This window comes from Scyliorhinus torazame, chromosome 13, assembly GCF_047496885.1.
Source record: "Scyliorhinus torazame isolate Kashiwa2021f chromosome 13, sScyTor2.1, whole genome shotgun sequence".
NCBI lineage: Eukaryota > Metazoa > Chordata > Chondrichthyes > Carcharhiniformes > Scyliorhinidae > Scyliorhinus > Scyliorhinus torazame.
In genome coordinates, this window is record NC_092719.1 from 95,184,549 (window position 1) to 95,198,149 (window position 13,601).

At 54.7% G+C, this 13,601-nt stretch overlaps 2 protein-coding genes across 4 annotated transcripts in view; one reads left to right on the forward strand and one right to left on the reverse strand.

The window, feature by feature from the left end:
* The window catches only part of efcab12 (EF-hand calcium binding domain 12), a 226,859-nt gene that overhangs the window by 107,641 nt on the left and 105,617 nt on the right, over positions 1 to 13,601 (forward strand). The window lies entirely within an intron of this gene.
* On the reverse strand, positions 5,208 to 5,976 carry tegt (testis enhanced gene transcript (BAX inhibitor 1)). Its single transcript, XM_072471974.1, is given in 2 exon segments — positions 5,208 to 5,818; positions 5,820 to 5,976. Coding segments are annotated over 2 exon segments (696 nt in total). The 5' UTR covers positions 5,951 to 5,976; the 3' UTR covers positions 5,208 to 5,253.

Genomic DNA, 13,601 nt, shown 5'->3' on the forward strand with positions numbered 1-13,601 from the left:
CGGAGATTTTCTCTTTCATCGAAGACGCAGAGGATTTCCAGACGGCGTTCGCAGCACTAAAAAGTCTCTATGTCCGCCCAGTAAACCAGATCTACGCTCGCTATCAACTCGCAACGAGACGGCAAAGTCCCGGAGAATCGATAGATGAATTCTACGCCGCGCTACTAATTTTGGGACGAGCCTGCAGCTGCCCGTCGGTGAACGCAAATGAACACACGGACATGTTAATGCGCGATGCTTTTGTGGCAGGTATGAACTCCTCCCAAATCCGCCAAAGACTTCTAGAAAAAGAGTCGCTAGGACTCTCAGAGGCACGGGCCCTAGCAGCCTCCCTAGACGTGGCTGCGCGAAATACCCGCGCCTACGGCCCCGACCGCGCGGCAGCCCATTGGGCTCCGTACGTACCCGTCGCGACAAACCCCCCCCGGACACCCCACAGGCTTGCGCAGTCCAAACACCAAGTCGCACCGGGGGCGCCCGCTGCTATTTCTGCGGCCAGGCGAAACACCCCCGGCAGCGCTGCCCGGCCCGCGCAGCGATCTGCAAGAGCTACGGGAAAAAGGGCCATTTCGCGGTTGTGTGCCGGTGCCGCGAGGTCGCCGCTGTCCCGGGAGAACAGGGAGCCCTGCACGCCGCTTACGCTCCCCAACCCCCCACTGCGCCCCATGTACGACCCGCAGGCGCAGCCACTCTGGGTCCCAACCACCGCGGTCCCGGGAGAACAGGGAGCCCTGCACGCCGCTTACGCTCCCCAACCCCCCCCTGCGCCCCATGTACGACCCGCAGGCGCAGCCACTCTGGGTCCCAACCACCGCGGTCCCGGGAGAACAGGGAGCCCTGCACGCCGCTTACGCTCCCCAACCCCCCCGCGCCCCATGTATGACCCGCCGGCGCTACCACTTTGGGTCCCGACCACCGCTCTCCCCGGAGAAGAGGGAGTTCTGCGCGGCTCTAACGCCCCCCAAACCCCCCCCCCGCGCCCCACGTATGACCCGCCGGCACTACCAATTTGGGTCCCGACCACCGCTGTCCCCAGAGATGAGGGAGCCCCGCGCGTTCCTAACGCTCCCCAACCCCCCCAGCGCCCCATGTGCGACCCGCAGGCGCAGCCATTTTGGGTCCCGGCCACCACGAGGGGAGGAAGGGCGCCGCCATCTTGGACCACCCCAGACCTGTACGACGCATGGGGCGGCCATTTTGTCCACCCCCGCCGCCATCTTGTGACCCCCCCCAGCCATGTGCGATGCATGGGGGCAGCCATTTTGTTCAACCCCGACGCCATCTTGGACGGCAACAACGGACCCCAGTGTCGACGGCTCCACGGGGTTTGAAGAAGACGCTCAACTACTACAACCACGTCTCGCTTCAATAACGCTGGACCAAGCTTGGCCCCGGACACTCCAGACGACGACGACAACGGTGCTGATAAACGGGCACGAGACACCATGCCTAGTCGACTCCGGGAGCACGGAGAGCTTTATCCACCCCGACACGGTAAGACGCTGTTCTTTGACCACCCATCCCAGCGCACAAAAGATTTCCCTAGCTGCAGGATCCCACTCCGTACAGATCAAAGGCTTCTGCATAGTTACCCTAACGGTGCAGGGGAGGGAGTTCAAAAACTACAGGCTCTACGTCCTTCCCCAACTCTGCGCCCCCTCATTACTGGGATTAGACTTCCAGTGCAATCTACAGAGTCTTACCTTCAAATTCGGCGGCCCAATACCCCCACTCACTATCTGCGGCCTCGCAACCCTCAAGGTGCAACCCCCGTCCTTGTTTGCAAACCTCACCCTGGATTGCAAACCCGTCGCCACTAGGAGCAGACGGTACAGCGCCCAGGACCGGACCTTCATTCGGTCCGAAGTCCGGCGGCTACTAAAGGAAGGCATAATCCAGGCCAGCAATAGTCCCTGGAGAGCACAGGTGGTAGTAGTAAAGACAGGGGAGAAGCAAAGGATGGTCATAGACTATAGCCAGACCATCAACAGGTACACACAACTAGACGCTTACCCTCTCCCCCGCATATCCGACATGGTCAATCGGATTGCCCAATATAAAGTCTTCTCCACCGTGGACCTCAAGTCCGCCTACCATCAGCTCCCCATCCGCCCAAATGACCGCAAGTACACAGCCTTCGAGGCAGACGGGCGATTATACCATTTCCTAAGGGTCCCATTTGGCGTCACAAACGGGGTCTCGGTCTTCCAATGAGAGATGGACCGAATGGTTGATCAACACGGGTTGCGGGCCACGTTCCCGTATCTCGACAATGTAACCATCTGCGGCCACGATCAGCAGGACCACGACGCCAACCTCTGAAAATTCCTCCAGACCGCTAAAGCCTTGAACCTCACGTACAACGAGGACAAGTGCGTTTTTAGCACCAACCGGCTAGCCATCCTGGGCTACGTAGTGCGCAATGGGATAATAGGCCCCGACCCCGAACGTATGCGCGCCCTCATGGAATTTCCCCTCCACTGCTCAAAAGCCCTGAAACGCTGCCTGGGTTTTTTTTCATACTACGCCCAGTGGGTCCCCCAGTACGCAGACAAGGCCCGCCCCCTAATACAGACCACGACCTTCCCTCTGTCGACAGAGGCTTGCCAGGCCTTCAGCCGCATCAAAGCGGATATCGCAAAGGCCACGATGCGCGCCATCGACGAGTCCCTCCCCTTCCAGGTCGAGAGCGACGCCTCCGACGTAGCTCTAGCGGCCACCCTTAACCAAGCGGGCAGACCCGTGGCCTTTTTCTCCCGAACCCTCCACGCTTCAGAAATCCGCCACTCCTCAGTGGAAAAGGAAGCCCAAGCCATAGTGGAAGCTGTGCGACATTGGAGGCATTACCTGGCCGGCAGGAGATTCACTCTCCTCACGGACCAACGGTCAATCGCCTTCATGTTCGATAATGCACAGAGGGGCAAAATCAAAAACGACAAGATCTTAAGGTGGAGGGAGGATCGAGCTCTCCACCTTCACCTACGAGATCTTGTATCGTCCCGGAAAGCTGAACGAGCCGTCCGATGCCCTATCCCGCGGCACGTGTGCCAACGCACAAATTAACCGCCTCCAAACCCTCCATGAGGACCTCTGCCACCCGGGGGTCACTCGGTTTTACCACTTTATCAAGTCCCGCAACCTCCCATACTCCTTAGAGGAGGTCCGTACAGTCACCAGGAACTGCCAAATCTGCACAGAGTGCAAACCGCATTTTTTCAGGCCGGATGGTGCGCACCTGATTAAGGCTTCCCGTCCCTTTGAACGCCTTAGTCTGGATTTCAAAGGACCCCTCCCCTCCACCGACCGCAACATATACTTTCTTAATGTGGTGGACGAGTACTCCCGCTTCCCATTCGCCATCCCCTGTTCTGACATGACCGCGGCCACAGTCATTAAAGCCCTGAACACCATATTCACACTGTTCGGTTGCCCCGCATACGTCCACAGCGACAGGGGGTCCTCCTTCATGAGTGACGAGCTGCGCCAGTTCCTGCTCAGCAACGGGATAGCCTCGAGCAGGACGACCAGCTACAACCCCCGGGGGAACGGGCAAGTAGAGAGGGAGAACGGCACGGTCTGGAAGACCGTCCTACTGGCCCTACGGTCCAGGGACCTCCCAGTCTCACGGTGGCAGGAGGTCCTTCCGGACGCCCTCCACTCCATCCGGTCACTACTGTGTACTAGCACTAACCAAACGCCTCATGAGCGCCTCCTTGTCTTCCCCAGGAAGTCCTCTTCTGGAACGTCGCTGCCGACCTGGCTGGCGGCCCCAGGACCCATCTTGCTCCGAAAGCACGTGCGGGCGCACAAGTCGGACCCGTTGGTCGAAAGGGTTCACCTCCTTCACGCGAACCCGCAGTACGCTTACGTGGAGTACCCCGACGGCCGACAGGACACGGTCTCTCTGCGAGATCTGGTGCCCGCCGGCAACACACACACCCCCCCGACACCAATCACCCAACCCCCACCCCCCTTCCTGCCACCGCCGCACCCCGCGACCGCCCCCTTCCCAGGAGGATCAGTCCTCCTCCCAGGCCCGACCAGGAATGAAGCCCAAGCTGAAACCGTAAGGCTCCCGGAGAAGACAACACCGAAACAAGCACCACCACCACCACCGGGGACGAGGCGATCGACACAGACGACCAGACCGCCCGACCGACTCGTGGCGTCGATCTAACAGTACAATGTGGACTTTGTGGACTTTTAACGAGAACATTTTGTCTTTTCCTGACGATTACTGTAAATAGTTGGAAACAAAAAAAAAACCTTGTACATACTGTTATAACATGTGAAAGTTTTCCCCCCAGGACCAGCCCTACCACCATGCGAAGCATCACCCCGCCGGGTTCATTTTTAACAAGGGGTGAATGTGGTAGTATGCATTAGGGGTCATGTGGGACTGTGAAGCCATGATGTCATTGGCTGACAGATCCCGGGTCCTGGTTGGACGTTGACCTCTAGCTCCGCCCTGAAGGCGGAGTATAAGTACCTGGAGTCCTCCCCCGCAGGCAGTCTACTACCGAACTGCGGGGGAAACAGTCACGCTTAATAAAGCCTCATCGACTTCACTCTATTCGTCTCTCGGAGTCTTTGTGCACTACACTGATAAGGTCCACAAAACCTTGCTTTTAAAGGTTCACCTACCACTGGTAACAACGCTAAAACTTTATCTCCACTGGCAAAACTACAAACTTTTATATTTCTTGTCCGTGACCCGTTTCATCACCTTTTGTGCAACTTTCAAATGTTGTCTAGCCAATTCACCTGCTCTATTTAATCGTTCCCTAAAATTTGACACTTAATCCAATAATGTAATTTCAGATTTCTCACCCCCAATTTTTCCTTAATCAATTTAAGTGATCCTCTTACCTCATGACCAAAAATTAGTTCAAAAGGACTAAATTTGGTTGACTCATTAGGTGCATCCCTAATTGCAAACAGTACGAATGGAATTCCTTTATCCCAATCCTCTGGATAATCGGGACAATAAGCCCTCAACATTGTCTTTAATGTCTGATGTCACCTTTCTAACACTCCCTGTGATTCTGGATGGTACGCAGTTGATTTAAATTGTGTTATTCCTAAGATATCCAGAACCTCTTTGAATAACCTTGAGGTAAAATTTGATCCTTGATCCGATTGTATTTCTTATTTTTTTTGTCCATCATTCTTTTTAATGAATGCCTGAAAATCAGGTGTCTGGGCTAGGGGGGAGTGGGTTAAAAATGTTCTCCAGCAACGTTCTGCTCACATCTACTTGGAATCATTCCGCCTCTTTTTATCCTTGTCGTTCATCAGTTTCCGGAATACCGCGATGAAATCCGTGAACAAATTCACACAGTGCCAGATATAGTCTTTGTCCCCATTCTCGGCCTTCTCGATGATGAGCTGTGTGTCGAAGAGGATGAATCCGCAGAAAACCAGGAGGCCGATGTAGAGCTGGGCCTTCATCAGCAACACTGAGCCGAACATGAGGTTGACCAGAGGCAGTAAACACAACACAGTCAGCAGGGACATCAGAATACCTCCGAGGAAGAGGTAACTGCGACGTTTTGCGTACAAGGCGCTCAGAGTGAAACAGCAGAAGATGAGAGCGGAGGTTAGGAAGGCTGTGGGGATGATGCTGGGGTTAATTAAAATGACGAGGTCCATTAGCGGTCCCAGGCCGGTACCTGTGAAAAAGGCGAATGCAGAGAGGATCAGCAGCCGTTTCTTCTCCGTCGCCGGGTTGTGCAGATTCAGCGACAGCCAGAGGATCAGGCCCAGGGACAGGAGTGTGGACACCAGCCCTCCCTGAAAGATCCGGGTCACAACGTGAACCGGAGCCAGCCAGGAACATGCACATGGCCAAGCTGGAGTACACCTTCTTTAGGTGCTGCTGTGTGGAGCAGGAGATCTGGGAGAATTTGAACAACCCATCCAGGTTGAGGTTCCTGTCGAAGGTATTCATCGTGTCCCGGATTTCACTTTTCCAATCGCTCCAGCGATTGGAGGGGGGGAGGGGCCCTGCCCTGCCCCCGACAATGTCCAGGGTGCTGATCCCACTGATCCTGATGCGGGACAAGGACTCATTACAGTGTGGGTCGTACAGGCCGATCTCGCTCCTCAACGTTGACGCGAAGGTGCTGGCTACCAGAATTCAGGACTGTGTCCCGGGGGGTGATTCACGAGGACCAGACGGGATTTGTGAAGGGTAGGCAGTTGAACACCAATGTGCGGAGGCTCCTCAATGTAATTATGATGCCTTCAGTGGAGTAGGAAACTGAGGTAGTGGCGGCTATGGACACGGAGAAGGCCTTCGATAGGGTGGAGTGGGAGTATCTTTGGGAAGTGTTGAGGAGGTTTGGGTTCCGGGAGGGGTTCATCAGTTGTGTTAGGCTACTTTATGAAGCCCCGGTGGCGAGTGTGGCCACGAACCGGCGGAGGTCGGAATACTTTCGGCTGTACTGGGGGACGAGGCAGGGGTGTCCCCTATCCCCCTTGTTCGCATTGGCAATTGAGCCTTTGGCCATGGCACTGAGGGAGTCCAGGAACTGGAGGAGACTGGTTCGGAGGGGAGAGGAACACCGGGTGTCACTGTATGCCGATGACCTGTTATTGTATGTGGCGGACCCAGTGGAGGGGATGCCGGAGGTTATGCGGATCCTTGGAGTTCGGGGACTTTTTCGGATATAAGCTTAACGTAGGGAAGAGTGAGCTCTTTGTGATACACCCAGGGGACCATGGAAGGGAGATAGACGAGCTTCCGCTAAAGAGGGCGGAAAGGAGCTTTCGGTACCTGGGGATCCATGTGGCTAGGAGTTAGGGGGCCCTGCACAAGCTCAATTTGACGCGGCTGGTGGAGCAGATGGAGGAGGAGTTTAAAAGGTGGGATATGTTGCCACTGTCGTTGGCGGGTAGAGTGCAGTCGGTGAAAATGACGGTCCTTCCGAGGTTCCTTTTTGTGTTCCAGTGCCTTCCCATCCTGATCCCTAAGGCCTTTTTTAAACGGGTCAGCAGGAGCATCATGGGATTCGTGTGGGCGAATAAGACCCCGAGGGTAAAAAGGGTGTTTCCGGAGCGTAGCAGGGACAGAGGAGGGCTAGCGTTGCCCAATCTATGTGGGTACTACTGGGCTGCCAATGTGGCGATGATCTGTAAGTGGGTAATGGAGGGGAAGGGGGCGGCCTGTGTGAGCACGAGTCTGAGAGCGCTGGTGACAGCACAGCTGCCGCTCCCGAAGACAAGGTACACCACAAGTGGTGGTGGTTGTCACAAATTGGTGACCACACTCCAATCCCATGTGCTGCCTCCATTGCCCCCACACCCTCAGGGCTGCCACCACCACAGGGCTTGTAGAGTACCGAGCCGGCGTGACAGCTGAGGTGCCGTTAGTAGAGCCTCCAAACTCGCACCCTTGCAGGCTGCCGCTTCCCCTCGCTCCCAAACCGAACCCTCCCCCACTACCCACTTCCTGACCATCGATATGTTGGCCGCCCAGTAATCGTTAATAAAGCTCGGGAGGGCCAAGCCCCCCTCTCCGCGACCCTGTTCCACGAGTGCCTTCTTTACTCTCGGGGTTTTACCCTCCCACACAAAACCCAATATCGCCACGTTCATTTTCCTGAAAACTGCCTTTGGGACAAAAAATGGAAGACATTGAAAAAAGAACAGTCTCGGAAGGACCGTCATCTTCACCATCTGGACCCTCCCCGCCAGCATCAGCGGGAGCATGTCCCATCTGCGGACGTCCCTTTTCATTTCAACCGCTTTGCCCAGATTTAACTTATGAAGTGGCCCCAAATCCTTAGCCACTTGAATCCCCAGATATCTAAAACTCCTCTCAGCCCCTTTAAACGGTAACTCACTCAGTCTCCTTTTCTGCCCCCGTGCCCGGATCACGAACATCTCGCTCTTTCCCATATTTAACTTGTAACCTGAAAATCGCCCAAATTCTCCTAGTATCTTCATGATTTCAGCCATCCCCCCTACCGGGCCTGTGACATAGAGCAGCAAGTTGTGCGTATAGAGAGAAACCCTGTGCTCCACCACCAGGCATTCGATGATCTGAGGGCCATTGCTAAGGGCAAACAATAATGGGGAGAGCGGGCATCCCTGCCTTGTCCCCCTCCAGAGACTAATGTATTCTGACCGGACTCAGTTGGTTCTTACATTTGCCACCGGAGCCTGATATGTAACAATCCACAAATCCCTTCCCGAACCCAAATCTGCCTAGAATATCCCATAAGTACTTCCACTCCACCCGGTCGAAAGCCTTCTCCGCGTCCATGGCTACTGCCACCTCAACATCGCGCACCTCCGCTGGTATCATTATAACATTAAGAAGCCATTTAATATTGGACATCAGATGCCCGCCCTTCACAAATCCCGTCTGATCCTCCCTGATTACCTCCGGGACACAATCCTCTATTTGGGTGGCCAAGATCTTTGCCAGCAATTTAGTACCTACATTCAAAAGGGAAATTGGCCTGTACGATCCACAGCTCTCCCGGTCCTTGTCTCGCTTCAGGATGAGAGCGATTGATGCCCGTGATAGCATTGGGGGAAGCACTCCCAGCTTCTTGGACTTGTTAAAAGCCGTGACCAGAAGTGGCCCCGGTAGCCCAGAAAGCCTTTTATAAAATTCCACTGGGAATCCATCAGGTCCCGGGGCATTACCCTGTTGCATCACCCCCAATCCTTCTATCATCTTCCCGAGCCCAATTGGGCCCCCCAGGACTTCCACCAGCTCCTCATGTACCTTCGGGAACTCTAGCCTCTCCAGGAATTGATTCATACCCTCCTCCCCGACTGGGGGTTCCGACTCTTTTGGACGACTACAGAATTCACGGAACACGTCGTTAACCGTGACTACCTTCCCCCTCTTATCCTTTATTTTCCTTATTTCTCTCACCGCCTCCTGCTTCCTCAGCTGATGTGCCAGCATCCTGCTAGCTTTCTCCCCATATTCATATATTGCCCCTTTTACTCTCAGCTGACTCGTCCACTGCTCGCATCCCAGCCTTGGCGATGTCTGCTCTGATGCGGGCGAAAGCGTGTTGTGCCTCGGCCGCGAGGGGGTATAGGGTGGACTGAATGAGTGGGCAGGTGTTGTCCGCATAGTTTGGGACCCACTGGGCGTAATAGGTAAAGAACCCCAGGCAGCGTTTGTGGACCTTGGGGCAGTGGGGGAGGGGAAGCTCCATGAGGGGGCGCATGCGCTCGGGGTCGGGCCCGAGACATCCGTTTTGGACTACATATCCGAGAATGGCTAACCGGGTCATGCTAAATTATAGGTCAGGTTGAGAAGAGTGGCAGTGCGGAGGAATTTATCGAGGTTGGCATCGTGGTCCTGCTGGTCATGGCCACAGATGGTGACATTATCTAAGTACGGAAAGGTGGCCCGCAAACCTTACTGGTCGACCATTCGGTCCATCTCCCTTTGGAAGACCGAGACCCCATTTGTGACGCCGAAAGGGACCCTAAGAAAGTGGTAGAGGCGACTGTCCGCCTCGAAGGCCATGTATAAACATAAACATAGAACAGTACAGCACAGAACAGGCCCTGGCCGGTCCGACTTCCGGATGGGCAGCTGGTGGTAGGTGGATTTCAGGTCAATTGCTGAGAAGACCCGGTACGGCGCAATCTGATTGACCATATCAGATATGCGTGGGAGGGGGTACGCGTCGAGCTGCGTGTCCCGATTGATGGTCTGGCTGTAGTCCTGTGTTTCTCCCCAGTTTTAACCACTACCACTTGGGCTCTCCAGGGGCTGTTGCTGGCCTCGATAATACCCTCCTTAAGCAGCCGCTGGACTTCGGACCTGATGAAGGTCTTGTCCTGGGTGCTGTACCGTCTGCTCCTGGTGGCAACGGGCTTGCAATCCGCAATTAGATTGGCAAAAAGGGAGGGGGGATCGACCTTGAGGGTCGCGAGGCAGCAAACGGTAGGAGGGGGTAAGGGCCCGCCGAATTTGAGGGTGAGGCTCTGGAGATTGCACTGGAAGTCCAGGCCCAAGTCCAGTGCAGCGCAGAGATTAGTAAGGACATAGAGGCGGAAGTTACTAAATTCTACGCCCTGGACAGTGAGGGTGACTGTACAGAAACATTGGATTGGGATGGAGTGGGATCCGGAGGCTAGGGCGATCCTTTGATTGGCAAGATGGATCACGAGGGAGCAGCGCCTTACCGTATCTGGGTGTACGAAGCTTTTGGTGCTCCCGGAGTCCAGCAGGCACGAGGTCGAGTGGCCGTTGATTTTCACCGTCGTCGACACGGTGGCCAGGTTGCGCGCGCGAGATTGGTCCAGCGTCATCGAAGCGAGCTGCGGGTAGCCGTCGGATGCTTCGGGTGGCTTGCGTGCGCGGTTCCGATCTCGGGATGTCCGGAGACCCTGTGGGGGACAAGATGGCGGCGCCCATGGTGTGCACATTGCGGGTCGGGACAAGATGGCAGCGCCCATGGGGCGCACGTGGCCAAAGGGGGACAAGAAGGCGGCGCCCCGGGAGAAGATGGTGGCTCCCATTGTGTGTCTGGCATGGGGGAGGGGGCTATAGCAGGCGCGATTGCAGCGACTGCGCGGGCCTGGCACACAGCCGCGAAGTGGCCCTTTTTACTGCAGGATTTACAAACGGCTGTGCGGGCCGGGCAGTTTTGGCGGGGGTGCAGAAGTAGCAGCGGGGACCCCTGGGGTGCGCGGATTGCGTGCGGCGCAGGCGTATTGGGAAGGCAGGGCCCCGGCTGAGGAGGTCGTCGGCGGGGTCCAGAAGGGGTAGAAGGGTGGGCAACGCGGCGGGAGTGGTAAGATTGCACATTACGGGATGTGACCATCATGGAGAGCGCCAAGGTTTTCGTCTCCGCCAGTTTGAGCGTGGCCCCTTCCAGTAATCGTTCTCAGATGCAGTCCGACGCAATCCCCGTCACAAAAGCATCGCACATGAGGTTCACGTGTTCGGCGGCCTGAGAGTCACAGTCCCGGACGAGTGGAATTAGGGCCCGCCAGAAGTCTTCGATGGAATCACCAGGTAGTTGCGAGCGGGTGGCGAGTACATGCCTGGCAAAGAGCGTGTTCGCCTTCTGCGTGTAGTGTTCCATTGCTTTCGTGTAATCCGTGGCATCTTGGATGAACGGGAACACACTGGAGCTCAGTCTGGAGTACAGGATGGGGTTTGGCGTGGGGTCTGCAGCGTTTATGTAGGCCTCAAAACATGCTAGCCAGTGAGTAAAGACTTTTCTGGCTTTGGGTGAGTGCAGAATCCAGCTGCAGGCGAGCGGGCTTAATTCTGATGTCCATTCTGTGGAAAATCTGACTGTAATAAGTTGATGCACGGTCAATTGCACAAAGACTTAAGTTGGGTACAACTGTGGCTTTTTTACAGTCAGATGCGTGGCCTCCTGCTGCAGCTGGCGAAATGGCAGGGCACTGGAGGTCATGCATATTTATACAGTTCTTAGTGGGCGGACCCAGCCGGCATAGGCTACTGGCGAACCTATAGTGCAGGTCCTACCTTACATCCCCTAATACAGTGGTTCACCACAGGGACTTAGCTACCTTAATGCTTTCAAAGACACCCAATAACTCCTCCTTTTGATCTCAATGTGACCCAGACTATCTACACATCCTTCCCAGACTCCTCATCCACCAGTCCTTCTCTTTGGTGAATGCTGATGCAATCATTTAGTACCTTGCCCCTTTTCTCTGGCTCCATGACAAACTGCCCCCAAGTATCCTGGAAGTCTTCCTCCGACCCTCGGATTGCATACTTAATCTTCTCCAAGTGGAGAAATTCTGAGAGATCAGCTCGCCAGTCTGCAGCTGTGGGTGGTGCTGTTGATCGCCAGCCAAGCAGGATTCTCCGGCATGCGATTAGGGAACCGAAAGCAAGGGCGTTAGCCACCTTCCCTCTGTGTAGTTCTGGTTGTTCCGATACTCTGAAGATTGCCACAATTGGGTATGGCTTCACCCTGTTGCTATCTTTTAATGGCTATAAATATGGCGGTTAATAAGGTTGCTTTTCTTAATCTGAATTATGAATATGTCCCAGCGGAGTCGCCAGTAAATGTTGCTCGTTGTGTCTTTACTTAATTTGCTCTGTTTTATAACCTTTGCTCTGAGTCGCCAGGTATCTTTATGATACCACCACGAGGTTCAAGTTCAAGTGCTGATCAATAACTCAATTCACCAGTTAATAAGTTTCAAATTAAAACACATTTATTATACACAGTCAATCACTCCTCATGTATAAAACTCTACTTACTAGACTATCTCTAACACTAAAAGGCCGTACTTAGCTTTGGAACTGGCCCACCAGGTCAGGGGAACAAATGGCCTTCCGTTCGATTCTGAGTCTGCAGGCTTCAAAGCTGGTATAGACTGGTAGCTAGGAGCGCCTATCTCGTAGCGTGCGTTGACTGGAGACTTACTTGGTTGGTGCAGCTACTAGGCAGGTCACGGTCAAGAGTTGTTTCGAGCTGCTGAGAGACCCTGCCAAGAAGGACGAATTGAACTTGGGGACTCTATTTTATAGTCCCCAGCGGCTTTGCGCCCTTTTGGGAAGACCCCGTACCTGGTTCCAAGTGATTGGACTAAGTTCTGATCACTTGGATCGATTTCTCCAATACTGGAGCTGTTCCCTAATTGCTGGGCGGTTCCTAAGTGTCCGTTGGCCTTCCTTTGTCTTGGCTCCTGCTGGCGCCGAGGAGTCTGGCTTGGCCTTGTTTATCTTAACTGTTTCCAATTGTTCCTGGGGATTGCTCATCAATATGTAGATGGTTGTTAGTTTCAGTGCTGTCTGGGTTCCTGCAAGTTCTGATATACATAATATATATATATCCTGCTTGTTTTTCCTGCGTTTGACTGAATGTCCCTGCATTCTTAGCGGATCTCCATTTTAAAGTCGGGAAGTGACCAACCCAGGTGGCTACAACCCTCAACCCCACTACCTTGGACATTGCCTCGGACATGGCTGTCCAGAACCCAGAAAGCTTGGGACAAGCCCAGAACATGAGGGTGTGGTTGGCCGGGCCTTTCTGGCACTGTTCACATTTATCCTCCACCTCCGGGAAGAACCTGCTCATTCGTGTTCTGGTCAGGTGTGCTCTGTACACCACTTTGAGCTGCATTAGGCTGAGCCTTGCGCAGGAGGAAGTGGAGTTAGCCCTTCAGTGCTTTGCTCCAGAGTCCCCACCCTACCTCTGTCCCCAGTTTCTCCTCTCATTTTTGTCTGGTCTCGTCCAGTGGTGTTCGAGCTCTGTCCAGTAACGGTCCGTATATTTTTCCACATAGCCCCCCCACCCCCCTCCTAGCTGCCTGTGCCTTTTCCATCCTCTAGCAGTGTGGTTTCTGGGGCCCCGGGGTACCCTACTGTCTCTTTGTGGAGGACGTGTTTTATTTGGAGGTGTCTCATTTCCTTTCCTTTTGCTAGTTTCCACTTTCTCGTCAGTTCATCCAGTGTCGCCAGTCTGTGTCCTTTGTGGGTAGCACGGTGGCGCAGTGGGTTAGCCTTGCAGCCTCATGGCGCCGAGGTCCCAGGTTCGATCCCGGCTCTGGGTCACTGTCCATGTGGAGTTTGCACATTCTCCCCGTGTTTGCGTCGGTTTCGCCCCAAAAAATGTGCAGGCTAG